Raw genomic sequence first — 23,052 nt, forward strand, 5'->3', positions numbered from 1 at the left:
CATATTTGCTGTGATTTCTTTAACATTAACACCATGGACACATGACCCTACTGGAAATGAGATGTACTATGATATGCTTTTCCTTCTAATCTGGCTGTTATACTTAGACAGTGCATGGAAGACCTGAGCTGTATTTTTTGTCTTAGAATAGTTTGGATTGGAATGGACATTTAAAGATAATTTAGACCAAGTCCCTGCCATTAGCAGCAACATCTTTCACTACATCTGACTGTTGAAAGCCCCATCCATCCTAATCTTTAACACTTCCAGGGATAAGGCATCAGAATTTCCCAGTAAATATGATAGCACCCTCTTTAATTTTATAAATGTTATCCCTTCTCCTCTAACTACAGGTCTCAAACTGGCTCGGGTATTAAAGGTCTTCTGGAGCCTTCCCTTGTCCAGGCTGAACAACCCCAAACCATTTCAGACTTCAATAGGAGAGATGTTTCAGCCCTATCATCAGTAAAGCTCTCAGTTCTTTAAGTATGAAAAGGTATTTCCTCTCTATTTCTCCTAATTCCTTGTTTGGGTGCAATACCCAAATGAGTAAAATGAAAAAGTCAATAGCACTGATACAGTTAAGGATTATAACTTGATGTTGTAATTTACTAACTAGGCTTTTTATTGCTCATTTTATGCTAGTTTTTAAGACACTTTTATTATTTAGCTTTATTGCTACCCCTTCATATTTTTCAAGGTTAGGCTGTGATTAGAATTAGCTGAAAATCTTTTCAGAAAATGTCTCATTTTCATTTTAAAAATTACATTTTGCAGATATTTTAATGACTTTTTTAACCTTTTATTTTTATTTTTTAGGAAAGCTCTAATTGTAATACCTTGACTTACTGACTTTTAGAAAATAATTTCTGGTGGAAGGCTTGACTTGATCTGAGGACCAGAATAAAAATCTAGTTCTTCATGATCAATTTGCTCACATATATTTTGGTCACACTGACCTATATGCACTTTGAGCATTTTTTTTTTTCAACTACTGGTCACGAATGTTTGGATTTGCAAGTCATATGGTATCACTATTGAACTTTGGATGACTGGGCCACTTTAAAAAAGAAAGAAAAAAAGCAAAAGTATTTCACTGTGTGACTGATTCACCAATTGTGTTCACATTTGTATTCACTTCCAAGCAGCCTCTTTGCCTGCAAAATTCCATCACAGGAATGTATGATGAAAATCAGCAAGTATTACAAAAATAAACCCAGAAGTATTTAGATAAAGCATTTATCCAACTCTTCTAACTAGCATTTACTACATTCTCTTCCTGGAATGCCAACCACCTTATTAAACACTCTGCTATCAACAATGAGCCATGTATATTAACTTGCTGTTTCTGTATTACCCTGCTGAATGAATACTGCTTAGAATACTCCTCTCCCAGTAATTAGGGTATTTTCATAAGGTACTGTTCCAGAATTACTAATCACCTTTGTAACTTTCATGCATTTTTCTGTCACAATACATTTAACGGCAAAATCTCAAAAACCTGTCAGAGAAATAATACATTTTATATAAAGAAAAATAAAAAACATGAAAAATGTTGATATGGTGCATAACTGCAGTGCCTTGGCTTTGCTTGCAGTATGGATTACAGTTTCATCAGTATATGACTTTCATGTGTTCAGGTTATGCAGATATGTGATACAGAAATTACAAAAATTATTAGAGATCTCAGTTTTACAGCAGTCCATCACTAAAGCCTGCCCATCACAAATGTATCTTTACAGCCTCTTAATGAGGTAGAAAATTGCAGAATCTTTTTTTCTCCTTTTTTTTTTCCATGAGATGAGAAAACTCCAGTCACCTCTCATTTTCAAGGTTTATCTGCTCAGACCCCACCTGTTATCTTCCTCCACAGCAGGATCTTACAATCTTACCCAAGTGTGGATGTCAAAGCATCACTTAGAGCTGCAGGTGGAAGGAGGAAGTTCTGAATAAACAAAGATTCTATTTTCATGCTAATGAATCCTCTTAATGAAATAGAGGATGCAAGAATACAAGGTATATATATGAGTTACAAGAAACCAAGTTTTCTCTACAGAGTGTTTTCTCAGTTATGCAGTAGGCATCAGCAAATTGCTTCAATGTTGTTCTTCAGGGATTTAAATTTCTCTGGGGTGGTAGTAGGAGAGGGTGTTTCACAGAGCAGCCAAAAATAAGCAGATAAAGAAGAAAATTCTCTTGGAAGCAGATGCAAGAAATGCAGCTGTAAAACACATTACAGCGTCTCTGACAGCATTTGCAAGCGGAGCCTTCTCAGAACAAAACCTATTATGCTCAGTGCTGTTTATTCACAAGACTAAGTGCTCCACAAAGTGTTTAAAAGACCCCCATGACAGAGTCAAATGGCAATTAAAATATCAGTGAGCAATCAGAAAAATGCATCTTTGCTTTCATCAACCACTTGAATCCCTTTAAAAGTCTTTAAAGTCTTCCAGGTGTTCCTCCCCTATCCAAATAAGCAGCTTAAGTGAATCCAGCCTCAAGAGTGCCCTCTGCCAAAGGCTTTGCTTGGTGTCTTCTTGATCTTACATAAGTCGTGGTTTATAAAGTCCTTGAAGCAGTCTGTATAAAAGCAACTCCCCAGCCTTCCTTACATATGGGAATATAGCCCTCATTCTGCACATAATACAGCTCTGTCCTTGCTGATCTCTTTAAAACCATGTCATTTAGAGATGGCACCAGGAACAGGAGAGACTATCCCCACAATCTGCTTTCCTTGAAAAATTGTCCCTCCAGCGCATTTCCCTTCACTATTAATTTCTGCTCCAACACATAACTGGAAGTCAGTCTCTTGACTTTTCATGTTCATTAGACTTTTCATATTTTCAAGCCAAAATGCATAATAATGAATTTTAAAAACCAAACCAAACCAAACCAAACAAAAAACCAACCAAGCAACCAAAAAAAACCAACAAACCACCAAAAAAACCCAAAACCCCACCACAAGGCACTAAGCAAGGCTCTACCCATCAGCACTGCCTACAGAGGTGTAGGCAGTAAAAGTTGGATTTCAACTGTGCATCTGCACCCTCTTATGTCCCAGTTCCCTTTTGTGCAAAGGGCTACTCTTCTAATTCAGCACTTAGGTGCTTATTTGTCCTCAGGTACTTGGCTGCACAGAAATATAAAAAGCATAGAGAAGCCCAACATTGCTATTTGTGATGTCCATTTTCTCATTAACTAGAGTGGCTGTTTTTTATTACAGATGGTTTTGAGAACAGTGTCTGTATAATTGCAGATAACAGTTTGTAGGGTTTCTTTGTTTGTTTGTTTCCTTGTTGGTTTTTTTTTTTTTTTTTTGTAGTGATGATCGTAAGAAATAAGCCAGAATGATATGCAAGACTGTGTCCACAAGTTGTATTATTTTTCCTTTTGACAGTAGAAGCACAGTCTAGCTTACACTAAGATGTGTTATGAAAGGGACACTTTGTTCAAGGTGAAAATACAGACTTGCAGTTTCATGTTTTGTTTACGGCTGTAGGGAATTAGATAAGTAGTTGGAACATCTTTTCATCTTACTCTTTGCTTTTGAAGTTCCAAGCCTGGGTTCTCTTTTCTTTAGGTTCTGAGGCCTTCAAAGTTCGAGCTTCATGGAAAGGGAAAAATTATCATTATTCTTTTTGCAGGCATTCTTCAGCTCAATTCACAATTAGCCACTACTAGAAGTAATGATGGGAAACTTAATTCAGTACAAGAACACAAGTCCAGCAGGAAAAGGGACATTTTTCCCAGCTCTCTGACTCTTCTACAGAGTACAATTTTGCTGGATGTCCTCATATTTCTAGGACATTCTGCTTTTCATTATTGCCGAGAAAACACAGATATCTGTGGGGATATGTGTTTGTACCTGACACTTTGAAACCCTGTTAAGAGTCCTGTAGAAAGGAAATGGGAGTGACATAAATATATACATGCTTGTCTATAAAAACAATCACACAAAACCAAGTTTAAGATAAAAGTGGAATTTAGTTTGCAAAAGCTGCAGCTAAGATGGGTTCTAAGAAAGGATTAAAATGCAAAAGCATCAAACAAAATCTCTGGTATATTCTTTGCAGACCAAATATGAACTCAACTTTGAAAGTAAATTCGACCTTGAGCTCTTACTTCTTTAGTAAATTAAAATATTTGTCTGAACCACTCCTGAATCCTGATATATTCAAAATCAGTGGCTTTGACACAAACTTATAGTTTAAAAGCTAATGTAGGTGTCTTATTTTAAACATCTGATTCAGCTCCTCCTGATTTCAGGATGATTATTTTATTGAAAGCTTCTCTTTCAAAGGTCAGATTCACAGGACACAAGACCTGTGACCCTGAGTTTCTGCTCACAGGTGGACCACTGACTCCATAAAGAGCTGATGAGAAGCCTTGCAGATTTATACCAGTGTAAGCAAAAAGAGGAGTAGGACAAAATATTAAAAAAATAAAATTATATTTGATTTAGACTGTGACAACCATATTTGCAGGAAAACAATTCAGTCTCCTTCCTCCTTCAGCTTTTTTTTTCACATAATTAGAAGTTACACTGATTGCTACTGCATGACAACATGGAGGTGTTTCAGGTAAGAATTTTACTCCAAGTATGGTTACAGAGCTTTACACTGGATATGCAAATCACTGCTATGGAAAGCAAATGCAAAGAGATCTGCCTGCAATCAGAATCATGGGAAGATGATCAGTAAGTACAGCAGAATCACTGGGCAAATGTGTGAGAAATAAAACTGGAGATGAGACAAACTACAAAGAAATTTGCTAGCAGAGAAGAACTACAGAGTAACGTTTGGACCTAGATCCAGGGGTTGTTTTTCAGTGGTTGTGGTCACTGTATGTGTTTGAATCTGAAGTCAAGTTATCAATTACAGACACCCCATATATTTCTTTTTTTTGAGATGCTTGGGTTCTATCATAACCATACAGGCTATGGCCCTAAGTGAATTCAGATACAAATTGTACAGCATAAGTTACTGCAGCAAAGAATTAAACTTGCATCAGTGACAGAGTTATGATAAAACTCTAAGGTAACTTTGGCATCAAACTTGCAAACATTTTGCCATTGCTTTAACCAACTGACACTCAAGTCAGGAAGAGGAATTTAAACATGGCTGAACCACACAGCTTGAAATCTGACTGTAAATCTTGCACACCTGCTTGGAAGCAATATTGCAGAGTGATTTAAGCTCATAATAAAGAGCTGTGTGTGAGTAGCTCAATGGGCAATAACTTGCCCACTTTCAAGGAATGAAGTAGGACTAACAGCAGCTAAAAGCACCACATCAGCCACTGGCAGGTGTCCACTGTTACCCATGGCGGAAACACGAGCATCCTCAAAGACTTCAAGACTTCAGTCTTTGACCCTCACTAGTAGCAGGGGTAGATTGCACTCTTCTTAGTAGTTGATACAAAAGCAAACAAGCTTATCCCAAACACAGCTGCACTCAAAATCAAAATGTTCACAGAAAATTACTCTCAATTACTGTCAATCAATGCTTTCTGCTATTAATCAGTATATTTTACTTAAGCATCATCCTTAGATCAAAGACCCCACTTTCAAGTGTGCATAAACACACAGCAAGAAGAATTATGCCCCTTTTATACCAAGTCAAAGTTAATCTCAATAAATCAGCTCAATAAATCAGCAGCAGACTGCACTCAGCAGCACTGCTTTCAAGACTCCATCTCAACATCTCTGTGTATATGTGGAAGCTGTGCCTAAAGAATGGAGGAAGAGATTTTTGCTCTTACCAGTAGAACCTGTTTGGTGCAACTCCCTCATGAAGAAGCAGCCATCTTCTGCCAAACTCCACTGAACTGAATAACTAGGAACAAAAACAAACAGTCATGAATCACAGTAAAGCACAAAGATAATAGAGAAATTAACCTGCTGCCTATATCAATTCTGATATAGTGACTTGGTCTTTTACTTCCTCCAGTCTCAAAGGGATAGATCTGGGGCAGCTGAAAAGGTTCTTCAATGCCATTTACTGGCAGAGGCAATACTAAGCTCTGTGACATAAGACACAACTGATATTAGCTGAGGAATCACTGTATGGGTAAACCCAGTTTGCTGCCCTGACAGAAAACTCATCATCTAGCCATTTGTAGCACCCTCAGGTAATAAAGTCATGCAGTATGGGAAAGCTGCCTTTTATAAATTTCTGATGGACATCAAATGTATAGTCTAACAAAGCAATTTCATAATCTGGCCGAGCTCTGACAGTAGCCATCCCTAGAGAGTTGGAACCAAAAAAAGTGCTCTAAACATGCCCAGATTTCTCTTGCAGAACTGAATGAGTTGAAATAGCACAAAATTACTTGTACCACGGAAACCTTCAATTCTCCCTTTGCTCTGGTCCTTCTCCTTCAAATGCCATGACATCTTCTCCTAGTCTGGTTGTACAAACAATATCAAAATACATCCATCATTTCAGAAAATCTTTCCATGATAAATACTAAGCCAGACTGAGAAAGGTCAGCAAAAAGGCATCTTACAGGTATTACAAATGCATTGAGATGTCTTTGTGGAATGATACAAAAATGTTACTGTTATAGAGCACTTACAAACAGTTGCTCTCTGTAAATGCTGCCATCAGGTAACTCTCAGAAGGACAGTAGAAGGCAGAATCACTTGGGTTCAGTCTTTCTTTTGCTTTATTTAACTCTACATTTCTCCTGTGGAAGCATTAAGAGGCAGTAAGCCCTATACTTTTGTTTTTCAGATTCATCCTGTTTCCCCTCCTTCCCTAATTTGATAGACTTGGTCAGTCCCCTTTTCTGGCAAGGAAGATGTTATACCTCTTTTTTGAACTGTGATCAGCCTTTTCAGGACACCACTTAAGACAGTTGCAGAAAATACAAATTATCTGAATTTTTTTTGTGGATTTAAAAAAAATGCTGGGGAAGAGAAAGACAAATGCCTGAGAGAATCACTGAGGAGAGAAGCTCCTAAGTTTGGGTTAATCAGAAAGAAGATCTGAATGTATTCTAAGAATCCCTCTCTGAATTTTCCAGACACAGCAATAGCATCCTGCATGCATGAAACAGCCCGAAAAAGCTTTCTCTGTGCTTGTGTAGCTTCCTCCTCCACACCTGCAGCCCCAGGTGGCTGAATCCCACAGCATCCACAACTTCCCCAGCAGATCAGAAGCTGTGATGCTGCACAGCACTCAGGGAGCTCTGCTTTTTCTTAGTGTGTGTCCTGACTGAAACATGGGATTCAGGCAAAAAGGGGAGAAATTAATCCAAGACTCCATTAAGTGTGTATCAAAGAGGGGAAAAAAGATACAGCAATTGTACCATCAGGATTGGCCTCTTATATTATAAGCCAGTGTCCAGTGAGCTGGAAGACAGCAAGTGAGAAAAGACAACAGCTCACAATGCCCAAAGCTCTCATTGCCTTTGATGAGGAGACACTTTAATAAACAGGCTCGAGAAGGTTTTTCCTCCTTTGTCAGTATCTGAGCACCACTTGCAGCATTTACAGACTCACAGCAGCACAATCAGTATTTCCAACAAAGGGGGAATACCCTACCTTTAGGGAATACCCTACCTTTCAGCTATTTTATTCTAAGTATCATTCATTTTAGAGTGAGTTTGTTTAGTGAGACCAAAAAAAAATAACTATTTGGAGGCTAGCCTTTGTCAAGTATCAGTTACAATACAGCTGGGATTATTTTTCCCCATTTGGCAATTACAGTGCTTGTATGGATATTTTTTAAACTCAGCATTGTATTTTGCTGTTATAAAAGCTCTTACTCTCTCTCATGGGACTTCTTGTGACAGAATTGTGCATGCAGTCCCTTCAGAGGTGACATTTTATTTTTTTGGCAAGCACTGCTGCCTGCTGACAATGTTCATTATTAGACTGAAATTAGATAATGTTCTTTGCTACACTTCTTTTTTGACCACAGATAGAAAAGGAACCTATTACAATTTCAATGTGGATTTTCATCTGAGGGTTGAGTACTGATCTGACATTTCCGTTTCCCCTGAAACAAAACTGTTATGAAATACAAGTCTTGTATTGGTCTCTCAGATTTGACCCTTGTTCATCAAGGAATAACTCTTTTCATGCCTCCTCTTCCACTGTATATTTATTTTTTTGTGCAATATCTGAGTCCTTAGCAATTATTAACAGTCTGGGTTTTCTTTGTTTTGCTTTTTAAAATCCTAATATCCTGTCGAGTCGAAACACACCACCTACCTCTTCTAGATGAGAAAACAGAAATGCAAAGGAAAAATAGAGGCTGTCTCAATGTTACCAATACCTTTAGAGGCTGAGTGCGGATTCAAATAAACCCTCCGAACTGCAAGACAACCCTACAACTATAGAAAGAGCCTTCTCACAACATGACACTATCATGGTCTGGAGTAGGGAAAGCTGACATCTGAAAACTGAACTTCTTTTCTTCTTCACACCAAACAACATCTGTGTGCTACTCACCATCTCTGTTATTTGTTTCCCAAGATGTGTGAGAGCCCTAAGAGTTGCTCATGTATTTCATGGCAATAGCGTAAAATTCATCTTAAAATGTTTGGGACATTTGAGTAACAGCAGGACACAGTTGCCACTAAACTTCTCTTTCCTTTCCAATTTCCTGACCTTTAGAGCACTGGAGTAATTTTTTTTGTATTTTGGGCTGTATTTCATTGATAACATTTTCATTCTGAAATAGTCAAAGCATTCTTTAACATATAAGTATTAAAAAAGTTTGTAAACTAAGAATAACTTTCCTATAATCCAATCAAAATGCAGAAAAAACTTTTTTTAAATGTTTCTAATTTAAAAACCAAAGGATTTGATAAAGAGGAAGAAGCTATATGTATAAATTCCTAGCGAAAGTAGAATATTAAACAAAAATCGGTTGAAACTGATTGATTTATTTACTTTAGACTGACAGTTTGAATTATAAAAAAAATAACTGAATCTCAGAAAATGTAGGGAGAAAAAAAATTATGTTTTTCCAAAATGTTCCATGAAGAATAACTGCAACTTCATTTGACACAACTAATCTAGACTGCAACCTAAATTCTAGAAGGGATAGTTTGTGTTACAGAAGAGGAAAAAGGAGGTTTTTTTAAGTGATTGTTCATTACTTAAGCTCAGAAAAATCATTTTAAAGCAGAAACCTCTCAAGGGCAAGTTGATATAGTGGGAGGTGTCCCTTCCCATGGCAGGGGGTTCAAACAAGATGATCTTTAAGTTCCCTTCCAACCCCAGCCTTTCAATTATTCTATGATCTTCAGTTCACAAAATCATGTGGTTTTATGAACACATCCTTCTTTACCATTCTGTATTATTTCATAGAAAGAACATTTATACTGTTTTATAATCTATCAGTGTGCTACTTCACAGCTGTAAAAGAGCTCTGGACCCTTCCATCTTCTCTTATTCGCCCATGTATTTTGTACCTCCTCCACTTCTTTCCTTCACTCATATTTCTAGGATTTTTATAAATCATCTGTTGTAGCACATGTTTACACAACATGAATATATCTGGGGCTTTCAGTAGCTATAATAAATATAGGGAAATTAAGTACAGATAAGAATAAGACCAAGTTTTCCCCATAAGAGATACTTCAGTAAAAGGTTCTGTTCAGAATGGTGGAAATTGCAGGGTTTTCCCATATTATTTCTAATATTAATAATAACTAATTTTGGGTTTCATCCACAAAGCAGTTTGAAAAGCAGCTTTGAAAAGCAGCTTTTAGTAACTCAAGGATTCAAAAAAAAGTTTGATGAACAATGAGAAGAATGGAGTCAATGTTATCTATGTCTTTTGTTTTTGAAGTCTCTGAACTGAAATACATTTGAACACCAGCATTAAAACCAGTGAAGTTGGTATTAACTTATACGTTATATACATAAAACATATATATCTTATACATAGCTTATATAACTGGACTATCAAAAAAGGATTCAGAAGGTAACCAGCTCCTTCAATAGTCCTTTCAATAGACATGGCTTGGTGAGAGATATCTCTAATAAACAAATAAAGAACAATTTTCCAATTTTATTCAGATAAAGGTTGCATATCTACACTGGAAAATCATAAAGAAATGAACGTGTAATGTACAGCCTCATCCTTAAAACACCTCTCCTAAAAGGATTGTGTGGGAGTCATAAATGCTATAAAACATCAAACCTTCACTCCCTTTTATGAAGCTAAACCAAATGACACTAACTGAGGATTCATCTCTCTCTTTAATTTACCAGCACTCTTATTTGGCTTTGTATTTCTTTATTAGTCCACATACGTTTTTTAAAAATTCCAAAACAAGTAGCTAAAGTAGAACTTTTGAGGGCTTAACGTCCTCTAAGCATCAGACAAATTGGATTCATTCTGATGTATCAATTATCAACAATGTGATGAAATCATGACGTACATGATCCTGCTTGTCTATCTGGCTTGCCTGAATTACATGTGATATAAAATCACATCTATAGAAAAAAAGGAGCTGTTAGTTTCATGAAGTACTGCAGCTGGACATGAACTTTAATAGAACTGTAACTGTAACTTGTTTCTCTTACAAACACAAGATTTTCCCTAAAAATCCCCCAGCAAATAATCTGGCTTTTCTGAGGTAGTTGAATTGTTTAGTTGGCTATTGAACCTGACAGGTAAGAAAGTAGGCAGCAACTTCATGTAAATGCAAACTTGTCTTAAAGAGAGCAGGCCCCATTCTTCCTCAGTTGCAAGAGGCAATGTGCCCCTCAGAGCCAATGGGTAAAACTCTGCAATCTACTTACTCCAAGTCACCATACCAAAGTCTTACACTTACAGTAACCTGTATATCAGCCAGAAACACAGATAAACATTTCTCCATTTAACGTCTGACTTAGAAAGCAATGTTACACAGAACAACTACTAAGAATCTGAATGAACCATCAACTCTAATGCAATGCCAGTTGAAGGGTTACTATGTCAGTGAAGACCAACAATCACCCCTTTTGTTGTCCAGAGGTTAATTTTCCCAAAGATGTCTGTCATATATGGAGATACTCATAGCTTCAGCTACATTTATTGCCTATAAAAATTGCTTCAGATAAGACTGAACCAGAGTACAGATGATGCTTCATCATTCAGTATTTCAAGTAATTGGATATTATGGTTAAATATTTGGTTCTGATGCTTCTTCACATACTGCTCCTGAATCATGTGGCAGTTCCATATGCATCCTGTGCTGATGAGGTTATCAAATTTTTTCACTGATTTCATCTCATGCAAAAAACATTGCACATGGAAATTAAGTATCTCGTTATAAAAAAAAAGTAATTTAAATTGCATACTGAAAATGACATGAGTTTAATATTTTGAGCAAGATAATGGCTCCTATTATTTTTCATTTACTTAAGAAATTTTCCCTAAACAAGTTATGATGTCATGGAGTCTAACTTTATTTATTAATTGGATTTATGAACTTTGGTATTCTTTTATTAATAAAAGAAAAAACTCTCTTTCTCTCACCTCTGGTTTGCATGAAATTAATTCTTCCTGGACACAGACAGATCTGACCAAGGGAATTAAATCTACACTGCTGTATTGACCAGAAAAAAACCCCAAAACAAACCACATGCAACTGGAAAACTAGCTCAGAGTATCTTCAGAAGTACTGGGTTTAATACAAATTCACCTTTAATTCTCTGAGAATCTTCCTAGTAGTCAAAAAGTCCTGTTAGCTTTTCCACATATGCTACTGTTCTGTGAATCACATCATTCTTCATTTGGATGAGGCTTTCCTTTTCCAACACTCTATTTAGAAGCACAGTATGTTTTGAATTTGAAATTGTGCATGATTGTTCCTTCCTAGAATAGAGCATAAGTCTGATGATCCAGGATACAAAAATAGGATACAGAGATGATACTAATTTACTTCTCTCAGATCTAATCATAGGTGTCAGTGTTAAAATGCTTAAATAGCCTTGAAGCAATAAAGTTCATAGGACGCTGCACAGACTTCAAACATTTTAAGTTCCAACAATGCATTAATGATGCCATGCAGAAGTCATCAATAAGGACACCCAATAACTGTTGTTTACTGAATGGGGAGGGAAATCTTCAGTGATAAAGCTCTCATATACCTGCTTCACAGACCATGGAGGTCTCTGTGGATTCTTTTGCTGATGAACCACACACACCTGCCATGTAGACTTGGCCCAGTCTGGCTGTAAAATACCAGTCTCTTTACTGCACATTCACCAGATCAAAAAATCCTGGAGATGACCCTCAGATTTCTTCTAACTATCCCTCAACAGTTCTGCACACATTCTCAGATATGAGCCACATCAGCTGGCATTCTGGTTTTATGGCAGTTCACAAGTAACTCTATTAGCATGATATCTCCAGCTTATTCAACTCTTATGCTAAAAAAGTGTCAGCAAACACATTTTTACCAGAAAATGCTTAAAGGAATCTGCCTGGCATGTATACTTTCAAGTCAGAAGGAATTACTAGTATCATCAGTCTATTCTCCTCCTAAAAAAGTTGCAGAATTATTGCCACAAACTTAGGCAGAAGAGAGAATTATTTAGGCTAATAACTTATGGCTGAACTAGATTGTATCTGTTGGAAAGACATTCAATCTCTGTTCCAAGGGATGATGAATCTACCACTCCTGAATATGCTGTCCTCAAGGTTAATACCCTTCTCTGTTAAAAAACCACTATCTCTGTAACAGGTAACAGGGTATCCCTTATTTGCTTTCTGTTGTGCTGTAAATTTACTAGGTAGATTCATAACTGTTTAGATAACAGCATTAAATAAATGCATTTTGTTTAAAAAGTGTACCATATAAGAACGTGGACAAGGCTTATTACAGCAGAACTGAGGGCAGTTCGTCAGATTTTGTATGCACACATGCACAGATTTAAATTTTTAAGAAATTATTATTGTTCATCATTTGCAATTATATTAAAACCTATGGCTCTGAATTAATTTAGTGCTGACAGGTGCTTTTTATAGTAAGAAACTGGAGACATGTTGGAGAGTACGGTCAAACAAATGACAGAGAAGGGAGAGGTGAGTTGTCTGCAGCAAAGTGAAGGGAGCTGTTCAAGAATCCCAGAGATCAGTGACAGACTTGGTGGTAAGGGGTACATTTCTTTACTCCTAATCCACTGAGCTGTCAAGCTCTGATGGAAAGATAAAAAGTAATTCTGCCATGGAAGGAGGAAAATTGGAGCTACACAGAGCACAGAAAATCTTGCCAAGTAATATGAGATCTATCCATAAATATGCGTCCGAGGATCCCAAAGCAGCAAAAGAGTAAGTTCTCTAGGGTACAGAGGCCTGATATTTATGTGGATGGATAAACAAGGACATACTGATTTGCCTAAAGATGAGTGAGTCAGAGCTAAAGAGTGCAGTGATTATTTCTCATGTTTTATTTCTCTTTCTTCTGTTTCACTTACCGCACTGCTGGCCCAAAAATCTATCTTCCACTCTGGACAGCCAGATTGTCACTGGGCTCTGATAGCTGACTTTTTTCTTTTTTATTATTTATTCAAGAAGGAAAGAATGTACAATGTTAAAGATTCCTCCCACTTTTAATTCCATTCTTTATTTCAAATGGTTACGCCAGCACATTATGCTTTGTTAACTGTGTAAGAGGCTGATGGGTACACTACAAAAGCATATTTTGCAACATAATTTGTATGATGCCTTATGGCCAATTTAAAAAAAATTACAGTCTGACACCATTATTCTTCTTGCTTAGACAATGCTGAGAACCGTCTGTATGAAAAGAAAGGAGGAATACTAATAAAATAACAGCCAGATGAATCATTTTGATGTCCCTTCCTTGTTCTTTTTCAGTATGCTGGTTACTACCACGTTAATCAGTTTGCTCTGAGATGACAAGGTATATTTGCAGGATGTGTTAATCAGGATACCTGACCAGTGTCTGTGCCCAAGGTTCACTCAAATGGCTAAAAACATAGATGTTTCTGTGCACAACTGATCACTTGCTTAGGGACAAAAGCACATCAAATGGCCTAAAACTAAGGGTTAGCATTCACAAGGCCTTTGTGAGGAAGGCCCTTTCCATCCCTGATACAGGTGCTGGCAACCCAAAAAGAATTTGAAGACACTGGATAGCCTGGGACAAATACCTTCTAACACACAGATTCCTTATTACTTTTCATCTCCAACAATATGTGCCAAAGAGAATCAAGCCTGTTGGAAAGCTGGCTTGGTTGATTAGTGGTGCTCTAAATATTAACACAAACAGTGTAGATTGCTGCAGGAATAATGCTGTAGAAAAAGGGGAGTTATTCACATAGGCTAACGTTAGCTTTATGCAAACTAGCTCCCTGTCTTTGTCTGTAGCCTGTCAAAAGAGATTGGCTTTTCCAGCAGATGATTTGAAGTGGCTAATGCTTACCACTCTAGAGAAGCTTTTTTCCTCTCCATTAATTTTAGATGGGATTAGCCTCCCTCCACTAACATTAGCTCAAGTGAATAGTCCTCTAAATGTTGTCAGCAGTGCAGAAAAAAAAATCACTCCCAAATCATGTTGCTTGATGTTAACATCTTTTTTTACATCTTTTTTTTTAATAATCTTTTTTTTTAATTAAAAAAACCATGATGCAATTTCTGATATAATAAATCTCAATTTTATTCTTCCTTTGGTCCACATAGGCAGTGACTGTTTACCACTGAAATTGTGAGGTTTTAAATAGAAACAGAATAATACAGGTTGAAAGGAACCTCTGGAGGTCCCTGGTCTGACCCTTTTCCAGGCAGGGTCATCCTCCAAGATAGATTCTAATGCAGTGGAATGATAGGTTTTAGAACTAAGAAGTGCACCCAAAATAGTCCATTACTGGCTACAGCTAGGGCAGATGCTCTACTGTCAGATACAAGCATTAGACCAAACACAGAGACAGGGCTGAAGGTCCTTTTAAGAGTTGGCCTGATCTCTCACACAGACATCCTGTGGCCATATGCATCCCTGTGTCTATTTTAAGTGGCTCCTCTGTTATTTCTGACATGTGAACACCTTTCTCTTCCACTTGAACACATGAGGAGTGGAGCTCCTTTACTGCAGAAAAAAATTATGATGATGTGGTTTGACAATGTAATATACGTTGTCCCACAAGCAACAGAATCCTGATTTGTTAAACTTCATCACTTTAGTTACACAGCCTAGCTCATTGACCTTCAGTGTGACACACACAGTAAATAAAGGTAGACAGATAGAATCAGATATTTGGAAAAAGCCAAAATGAAAAAATATGAAAAAGAAAAAAGGCAAATATAAACCTCTTCAGTTACCAGTGCTTTGTTGACAGAGCTCCTTTAGTCCGAGGTGCCTTGCTTTTCAAGCAAGTCCATTTAAAATAAAAAAGGAGAAGCAACAACAAAAACTCCACTTTAAATCAGCTTTTTCCACCTCTGTTGCCACCTTTCAGCGCTAGAGTATCTTTGCACATTTTATCTTGAGCTGGGCAATTACAACTCTGCAATTTGCTCATCTGTCTTGTGCTTCTCAATTTCACCTGTATTTCATTCCTTCAAATAGCTGTTATTTGTGGTTGATTACTAACCATTCCCCTCTGTGTGCCTGACCAATCTGAATAGCAGAAGATGCCTCCACATGAAGTAGAGGCTCTTACATCCCACCCTCTGATTACATAGTAAACCACTTTTGAAGATTACACAGTAATACATAAGAAATACTTCCAAAAAATAGAGCCCCTAAGCCTACAAGCAAGCTGATTAAACCATGAGAGCTCACACACAAAAGACCAATAAGCGTTTTCCTCACAAGCAATGCTTTGCTGTGTCTGAAAGTTTCCTCCTGATTTGTACCTCCTCCTCCACAGAAAATGGAGAAGCATGCAGCAGTTCTGCAATTATGTGGTAAGAATCAGCCATGTAACAACTGTACTTTGAGCCAGAACAAAGAATGCAATCATGAAGTAATTAGTGTAGGCAGCAGACTGTTTGCTGCTCTTTTTAAATTTTTTTTTTTCTCAAGACTGGCAGGAAAAACTCATGACTGAATAAGGGACTGGTCTGTCAGAAGTGGTAATTCAAATCTGCTGCCCAAGGCAGATGCACATGGGAGAGATATGTGAACAAAAGCAACCAAGTCACTGAAGCTTAATGAGTTGTTGCTCATCAGCTGAACCCCACTAATTAACCACATTCACCCACAAGAAACACCCAAGCAACTGGGACATAAAATGACTTCAGTTTACACAGATCTCCCTACAACTAAGTCCCTGTTCAACCAAACAACAACAACAAAAAATCTGTAGTACTTATCAAAGTGATAGACTCAGTGGGCTGTGAAAAGACTACACGATGATGTGATGTGACCCATTTTCTGTTCATTACAACTGAGCAATTAGAGGCATCCAGTAACTGCTGGCTTTGCCATTCAGTCCTGAATTGTATGGACAACTTCCAAGAGCCAAAACAATCCTGTCCCAATGTGATTCATCTGTCTCCAGCTCCTGCTTTATTCACTACCTGACTCTCCTGGTCCCACCGGCTGCAATAATAAGATGCAAACAGATGGCAACAATGAACATGGCTTGCTAGAAGAATGTAAAGATGCTTTCTAGTTGATTCTCATCTCTCTCCTGACTGTCAACAGCATAATTAAATCACTGTGACGACCCTTACTAGTCACAATCCAACATACTCCTTGTAGCCCCCATCTTTGAAACCTTTGAAGCCTCTTCCGTGGCATCAAAGTCAGTGATATCAAAATGTAAATTCCTTACAAAGAAGATATGTTTCCCTTGCTTACTATGGTGACTCTTAGCATACACACAGTGTTGTGAATCTAAGGAGTAACGACTTCTCTTTTCTTAAATGCAGCCTTAGCACAAGAGTGTGAATTAGCAAACTAGTGTCATTTGCTCCAAACTACTCCACAGCTCTTATTGCAATTATCCAAACACCTGCAGGACCTCTTAATTACTCTTAGAAAATTCTGTCTTTGAACGAATTCATTTACACTGAGCTACAGGCTGAAGTCGACCCTTAGTTTGAGTTACATTTCACTTTGCCCAAGGTGATTAATACTCTTTGGCTGCTGGTTACCCTCTACGGTTCTTAGTCAAGGCTTGCTGAAGTCCAAAAATGTATTTGTTAGGCTTTAAAATAGAAGCCTAATGACTCATATCCATCCAGAATACTTTTAACATTTTATTTTATTTTAATTGGTACAGGTCTACAGACCTTGTTCTACATGATTTTCTAGAACTAAAGTATTGAACTACCAACGGTTATTGAATTTCCTAATCTATGCAATAATACAAAGAAATTTTACTGAACAGCCTGTACTCTCTCATACAAAATACCCCATACACACAACTCAAACGCTAATGCCACAGAATATACTACATACTTGCTGGTAGCCATCTACCATAAATTAGATGAGCATTAGCTGTATAGAGGCTAATTCAGATTTTTTTCTGGAGCAGGATGACTATTACAACATCTGAAATTAATTTTCTCAATAGCCTAGTTTTATTTGACAAATTTAACACTGAAAGTTTCATTGATCTTCAGTGTAATATATTTCCCATTTCCACCACACAGTAACTTTCATCCCAAAGGTTCCTAAAAGTCAGTAAAGGTCAGTTTCTGTTCAGTTTCATATCAGTCCAGAGAATTCAACAGCCAGGAAACATTTTGACCCTAATTACATACCAAACACTATGAAATAATTTAATTTGCAGTCTTCCTCTGGAATATAACCATAGTTAGAGAGGAGTACATAAAAACATTGCATGCAACTGACTGCAGGAAGAATTAGGCAGGCAAAATGCATATCCTGTTGATGGGAAGGATATTAAGCTACTGGCCTAGAAAGATACTGGTCTTGGGCTTAAAGCACAACACTTAACTTCTATTCCAAAATTCCCATAAGATCATTTTGTGACCTCAGCTGCTTAGCTTCCTTATGCCATTACTATTTCAGGCTTAGAATAATACTAACAACAAGACTTATTTAGGCTAAAGGAAAATCAGTTGTTTCATGTCTGCAAAATGGATTCAAATACACATATGGAAAACATCGTGGAATTTATGTTGTTATTTACTTTATGCTAACCTGAATAATTCAGCCAGTACTTTGGTTATTGATTAGATTCACATTCTCATAGATTGATCTTGTGTAAAACAAATAGAGAACATTAAATTATTTTGTATAAAGGTTTATATATCAGATGTCAAGGTATTTCACTGTTCTACTATCCTCACTCTTCTGTTGGGAGCTCAGTAAATTGTTTTGGTCTGTTTTTTCATATCAAAATGCCAGGGTGTGAAATCTGACATTTCTCAGAGCAGTTTGCTCCAATGGCTAGTTCATGGTTGAGTCTATCTACCACTGACTCCTAGCCATCAATTCTGTCAGAAGGTTTTTTGCTAGATCAAAATGCATAGAAATAGATTTTGTCATCTGCCATGGAGATAATTTTACATAACAGTACAGTTTCTTTTCTAACCTACTTTTTGGTAAAGTAAACAGATTGAGCTCTATAAAGTCCTTCACTGGAAGATGACTGACTTGTGAGTATTGAGGTGCCTGATTTTCAAAAAGTTCTAACAATGAGGTCTCTTACAATCAAATCTTGTTCTGTCATCTCAAGATGGGAAAGGAAAAATCAAGGCAAATCTTGCAGCATATTTATATGGCTGATGTTCCTTCCCATACTGAAGGGACTCAGCTTCAAAGGAAACTGATTCACCCCCTACTTTTCTCGAAGAAAAAAGCGACTTGAAAATATGCCAGCCAGATAGCAACAAGGAATATCTACTGTTCTTGGAGCTGGTGCTAGGGTGGAGTGAGAGAGTGAGAGAACTGTGCCCGAGTTCAAGAAGTGTTTGGATGATGCTCTCAGGCACAAGGTGTGATTCTTGGGGTGCCCTACACAAGGACAGGAATTGGGTTTGATGATCCTGACAGGTCCCTTCCAACTCAGCAGACTCTATGAACTGTTAAATAAGAGGGCAAAAAGCCTCATTACCAGTTATTGCTCTTATGAGTGACCCTAGCTGTCTTCTCTGACTGTTGCCTGTCACAGGATATTGCTAAAATGATAAATAAATGCAGATTTCCAGGACAGTCACAGAGGTCACAGAGGGCTGGGCCCAAGAACACAGTAGGTGTCCATGTCCTTTACTTTGCCCTTCACACTGGGGCTTACCCAGTCATTCTTACTTGGAAATACCAGTTTGGATTTTGTTTTGGCTTATTTTCCAGTTTTAGTCAAAAACATTACAATGTGAGGGTGTGAAATCAAGTCAAGTATTTCCAAATTTCCACTGTGAATACCAGTTTGGTATTTCCAAAGACTGTCCTGAATGTTCTGCAGCGGTTACAGAGTAAGATAAATCAATCCTTGATTGTTTCTAGGCAAAATTAAATGATGCTAGTGATTCTTACCTTCTGATCTTGGCTGTATGCTAAGATCCAATCTTCCTTTTTTGGATGGAAAAGCAGACTGTGGATATAGAAGTTCAGACGGTATTTTTGGTAGGTGGCCCCTTCGTCAGAACTGATCAGTAAACTGCTCTCAACTTCTGGATCAGTGAGCAGCATAATCTATATGGAAAAATGAAAATATCATGGTGAATGGAAAAACAAGTAAGCATCAATAGACTTCAGATAAGTTTATTAAAGATGTCTATTTCGAAATGTTTCAATGTAATATCAAAACCAAACACATCAAATCTTTCACTAAGCAAAACATTATGTATTTCAGCTATGCATATACACATAACATCTGATCAAATAAGCAGAATGCCTTTAGAATGCCTTTACCATACCTTTACCATGCCTTTACCTGCTTTAAAGCAGACCTAAATGAAGCTATGCTTAGGTTCTCAGAAAAATCAAACCTGAACTTTGTAACACTGGAGTGCAAACTCAGTCACCTGACAGCCACAGGGGGCTGCTAGGGTCTTCATGAGTGACCTGTTGGAGTGGCAGACAAAAAAGTTAGGGATTAAGAAAAAAAAAGACACAGATTGGTCTCTAATGGTGAGCTTTGTTAGACTCCAGCAGAAATTTCAGAGCTAACAGCTTCATTGCCTGAAATGTTATAACCTGGCTGTCTGCAAAAGCAATCTTGCATAGGCAGGAGAATACATTTAATAGTGTGCTGGGTTCATTCCCTCTCCAGTTTCTATGGTGCTGTGAATTATACATTCAGGACTGTATAAAACAAAATCTTTGCATAGCAAAGATGCTTTCTAGCTTTGTCCAAGAGTGTTAGTCCAGGAGTGACAGAAGTTGCAGTTACAGTAGGTACTGCTCCCCATTAACTGTGGTATTAATTGGTCTGCACTGCTGATGAATCAGAAAGAATAATGAGATACTCCTCTCCTGTCTCTGCATGAGAAAATATATAGGTTAAGCAGTAGAAAGAGAATTTCAGTAAGCAACAAAATAACACACCTAAGGAATAGGAATGAGGCACCATGAAAAGTTCTGAGAAGTATTTGCCTGGGAAGGGTGTTAAAGCCTTGAATCATTAGCTTTTCTTTTCTTTTCTTTTTTTTTTTTTTCTTTAAAGTACTGGTACTGGGGTTGTTCTTAGAATAGCTTGAAATGGAAGGTTCTACATTTGGCATTTCTCAGAGCAAATTTCCATCTGTGTTTGGGATCTGCAAAAAATCACACGCTCCATTTCCTTTTATTTGGACAGGTAACGTTAACTTACTACTGACAAATTACAGGCCACTTTAAGCATCGATAGACACCAGATGCTAAAGAAGTATTTGCTTGTGAAGGTGTAAATACACAAACAATCCACAGGAACTGTCCCTCATTATTGAGCAACTGACAGAGTTTTTCATCTCTAGAAACCCCCTTGGCAGCATAACAAATTGGCCTGTGATTTCAAAGGTTGGGGTTCTTAAAAATCCCTGAATTTTAATACTCTGAGTGATTTTAGACCAGTTACATTATCACACTGTTTCTCCTATGAAGAGTATAGTAATGCTTCAATTTGAGCAAAAAGATTGTCTCCTTTTGTATCTGATTTACTTTTGAAAGCTTGTGATTAGTTTTAGAGTTAAATAATCTTATTTTCATTTACCACTTTCAAATACATCAAGCATATCCTTGATGTGACTTCTAAACTGAAAATTGCATTATAGAACCCACACAGAAAGCATTATTAATAAAAAAGTCAATATACAGATCATCTACTGTCACTAAGTCGTCTATCGAGCTTTTGAAGACAAAAATCATTTGTCATTTGACAATGATTTATCAGCCAGTTCTTACCAAATTTCTGAGATGATGTTCCTATGGTTAACGTTTATCAACTCAGTACAATGATTCAGGCATTATGAATTTCTTATTTTTATGACTTCCTTCTTGAGCAGCTTTTGTTTGTCTTGGTATTTGAAAATATCACAGCACAGAATTAATTAGGAGTATAGCAACTAGAGCAGAAATAAGCACAAATCGATGGGCTTGATCCAAGCACCCTGAAGTCAATAGGAGCCTTGCCATTGACTTTGGATTACATCTCTAAGGCAAGCTGTTAATCAAGATCCACCTTAGTCTCACATATTTCCTTCTACCAGCACAAGGAACTCATCTGATCTCATCACTGTCACATCCAAGCACACCACTGCCTTACTGCATTTTCTGCCAGGTCACACCTCAAGTGTTCTTATCTCCCTCTCTTAGAAAGGGAACCAAGGGACAAACTGCTGAGGCACTGAAGCACCTAATTCCTCATTCAATCAATAAAAGTTAATGCCTAAACAGACTTGCCAGCACTGTTGAGTTTGACTTTAGTCTGCTATAGTTAGCAGACCACACTGGGCTATTACTGCTGTGTTTTCAGGTGCCTTCTGTCTCCAGCAGCCTTAGCTGCTGCACTGTGATAGCAAATCATTCCATAAATATGAACTATTTCCAGACACCTTAGTTTTGCCAAACATGCCAATAGCAATAATGATTTAGATGTGCTGGAGCTGTGCATAGGGCCTGCAGAGAGTCAGAGACAGGGAGGAGGGTGACAGATGACTCTTTAGCCATTGGTCAGACTGTTAACTAGGAGACCACTTTTCAGTGCTTGGACACCTTCGTGTGCTCCACTGGAGTACCCCCTGTTGCCAACTGCTTTGCACATGTGCCATAAAACAAAACAAACCAGAGATGACCAAGCAGTCACTGCTTACAGTCCAGAGAACCATATTTCTCACAAGATGAGAAAAGAAAAATTAATTCTAATATATCTCCATGTAAATAAACAGTTAACAGCCCAAAAGATAGAATTTACTGGATAAGAAGCAGATATTGATACCTGCATGAAAAACCTGCCAAAATTAGAGGGAAATGCTGTGTGTATCTACATGAACTTTTATGATCAGAGCAGGAGTGTGCTTCTGAATTAAATCCCCCAAATTCTGGGGGGAATCTCCATAGGAAATCCTTACATACTATGTTCTGGCTCCTACCACAGTGATCTCAGGGTACAGGAACTTTCAAGAAAAGTGGAATATCCAATCAGGAGTTCATCTAATGTACTCCAACCAGTACTGGACATGTAACTCAGAGGGTTAGAAATACTCTGAAGTCAGACCCTCTGCTTCCCAAATGTCCACATTGAAGACAGATGCAAACTCAACATCAACCATTTCATTCTACAAACAAACTTCCACTACAGCACACACTAATGTAGTTGCAGCCATATTAGCTTAGTTTTATTGCTTAAGTTGCCCAGGACATAAATGAGAAAGGAGGGGAAGTACAATTAATTTCAATCTATTTATTGGTTGCAGCATATGAAGTTCAGAGTAAATGTATTTTAGAAATTTCTTTGAAATAAATGAAGTCAATTTTTGCTTTGAAGTAGTTTATATTCCCCATTGACTTGATGCAGTTGCTTAAACAGAAAATCAAAGTGGACGCAGATGTGTTGAACAGGAGAAGCATGGAAAGTAGAAACAGTAACAATAACAAGAAGAATCTAAGTTTAGAAGTCATAAAAATTATTATCTAAGAAAAGAGACTGGAAAGATTTAGAAAGATGGAATGAAAGACAGGTGTAAA

The 23,052-nt window shown here is 37.4% G+C and overlaps 1 protein-coding gene across 1 annotated transcript in view; it reads right to left on the minus strand.

Moving 5' to 3' along the window:
• Positions 1 to 23,052, minus strand: part of LOC103525241 (VPS10 domain-containing receptor SorCS1) — a 283,259-nt gene that overhangs the window by 94,461 nt on the left and 165,746 nt on the right. Inside the window, exons 4-5 of the mRNA XM_030453113.1 lie at positions 19,423 to 19,581; positions 5,761 to 5,834 (exon numbers count right to left, since the gene is read on the minus strand). Of these exons, the coding sequence (XP_030308973.1) occupies positions 5,761 to 5,834; positions 19,423 to 19,581 (233 nt within the window). The remainder of the gene's footprint in view (positions 1 to 5,760; positions 5,835 to 19,422; positions 19,582 to 23,052) is intronic.

Source organism: Calypte anna, chromosome 6, assembly GCF_003957555.1.
Source record: "Calypte anna isolate BGI_N300 chromosome 6, bCalAnn1_v1.p, whole genome shotgun sequence".
Taxonomy (NCBI): Eukaryota; Metazoa; Chordata; class Aves; order Apodiformes; family Trochilidae; genus Calypte; species Calypte anna.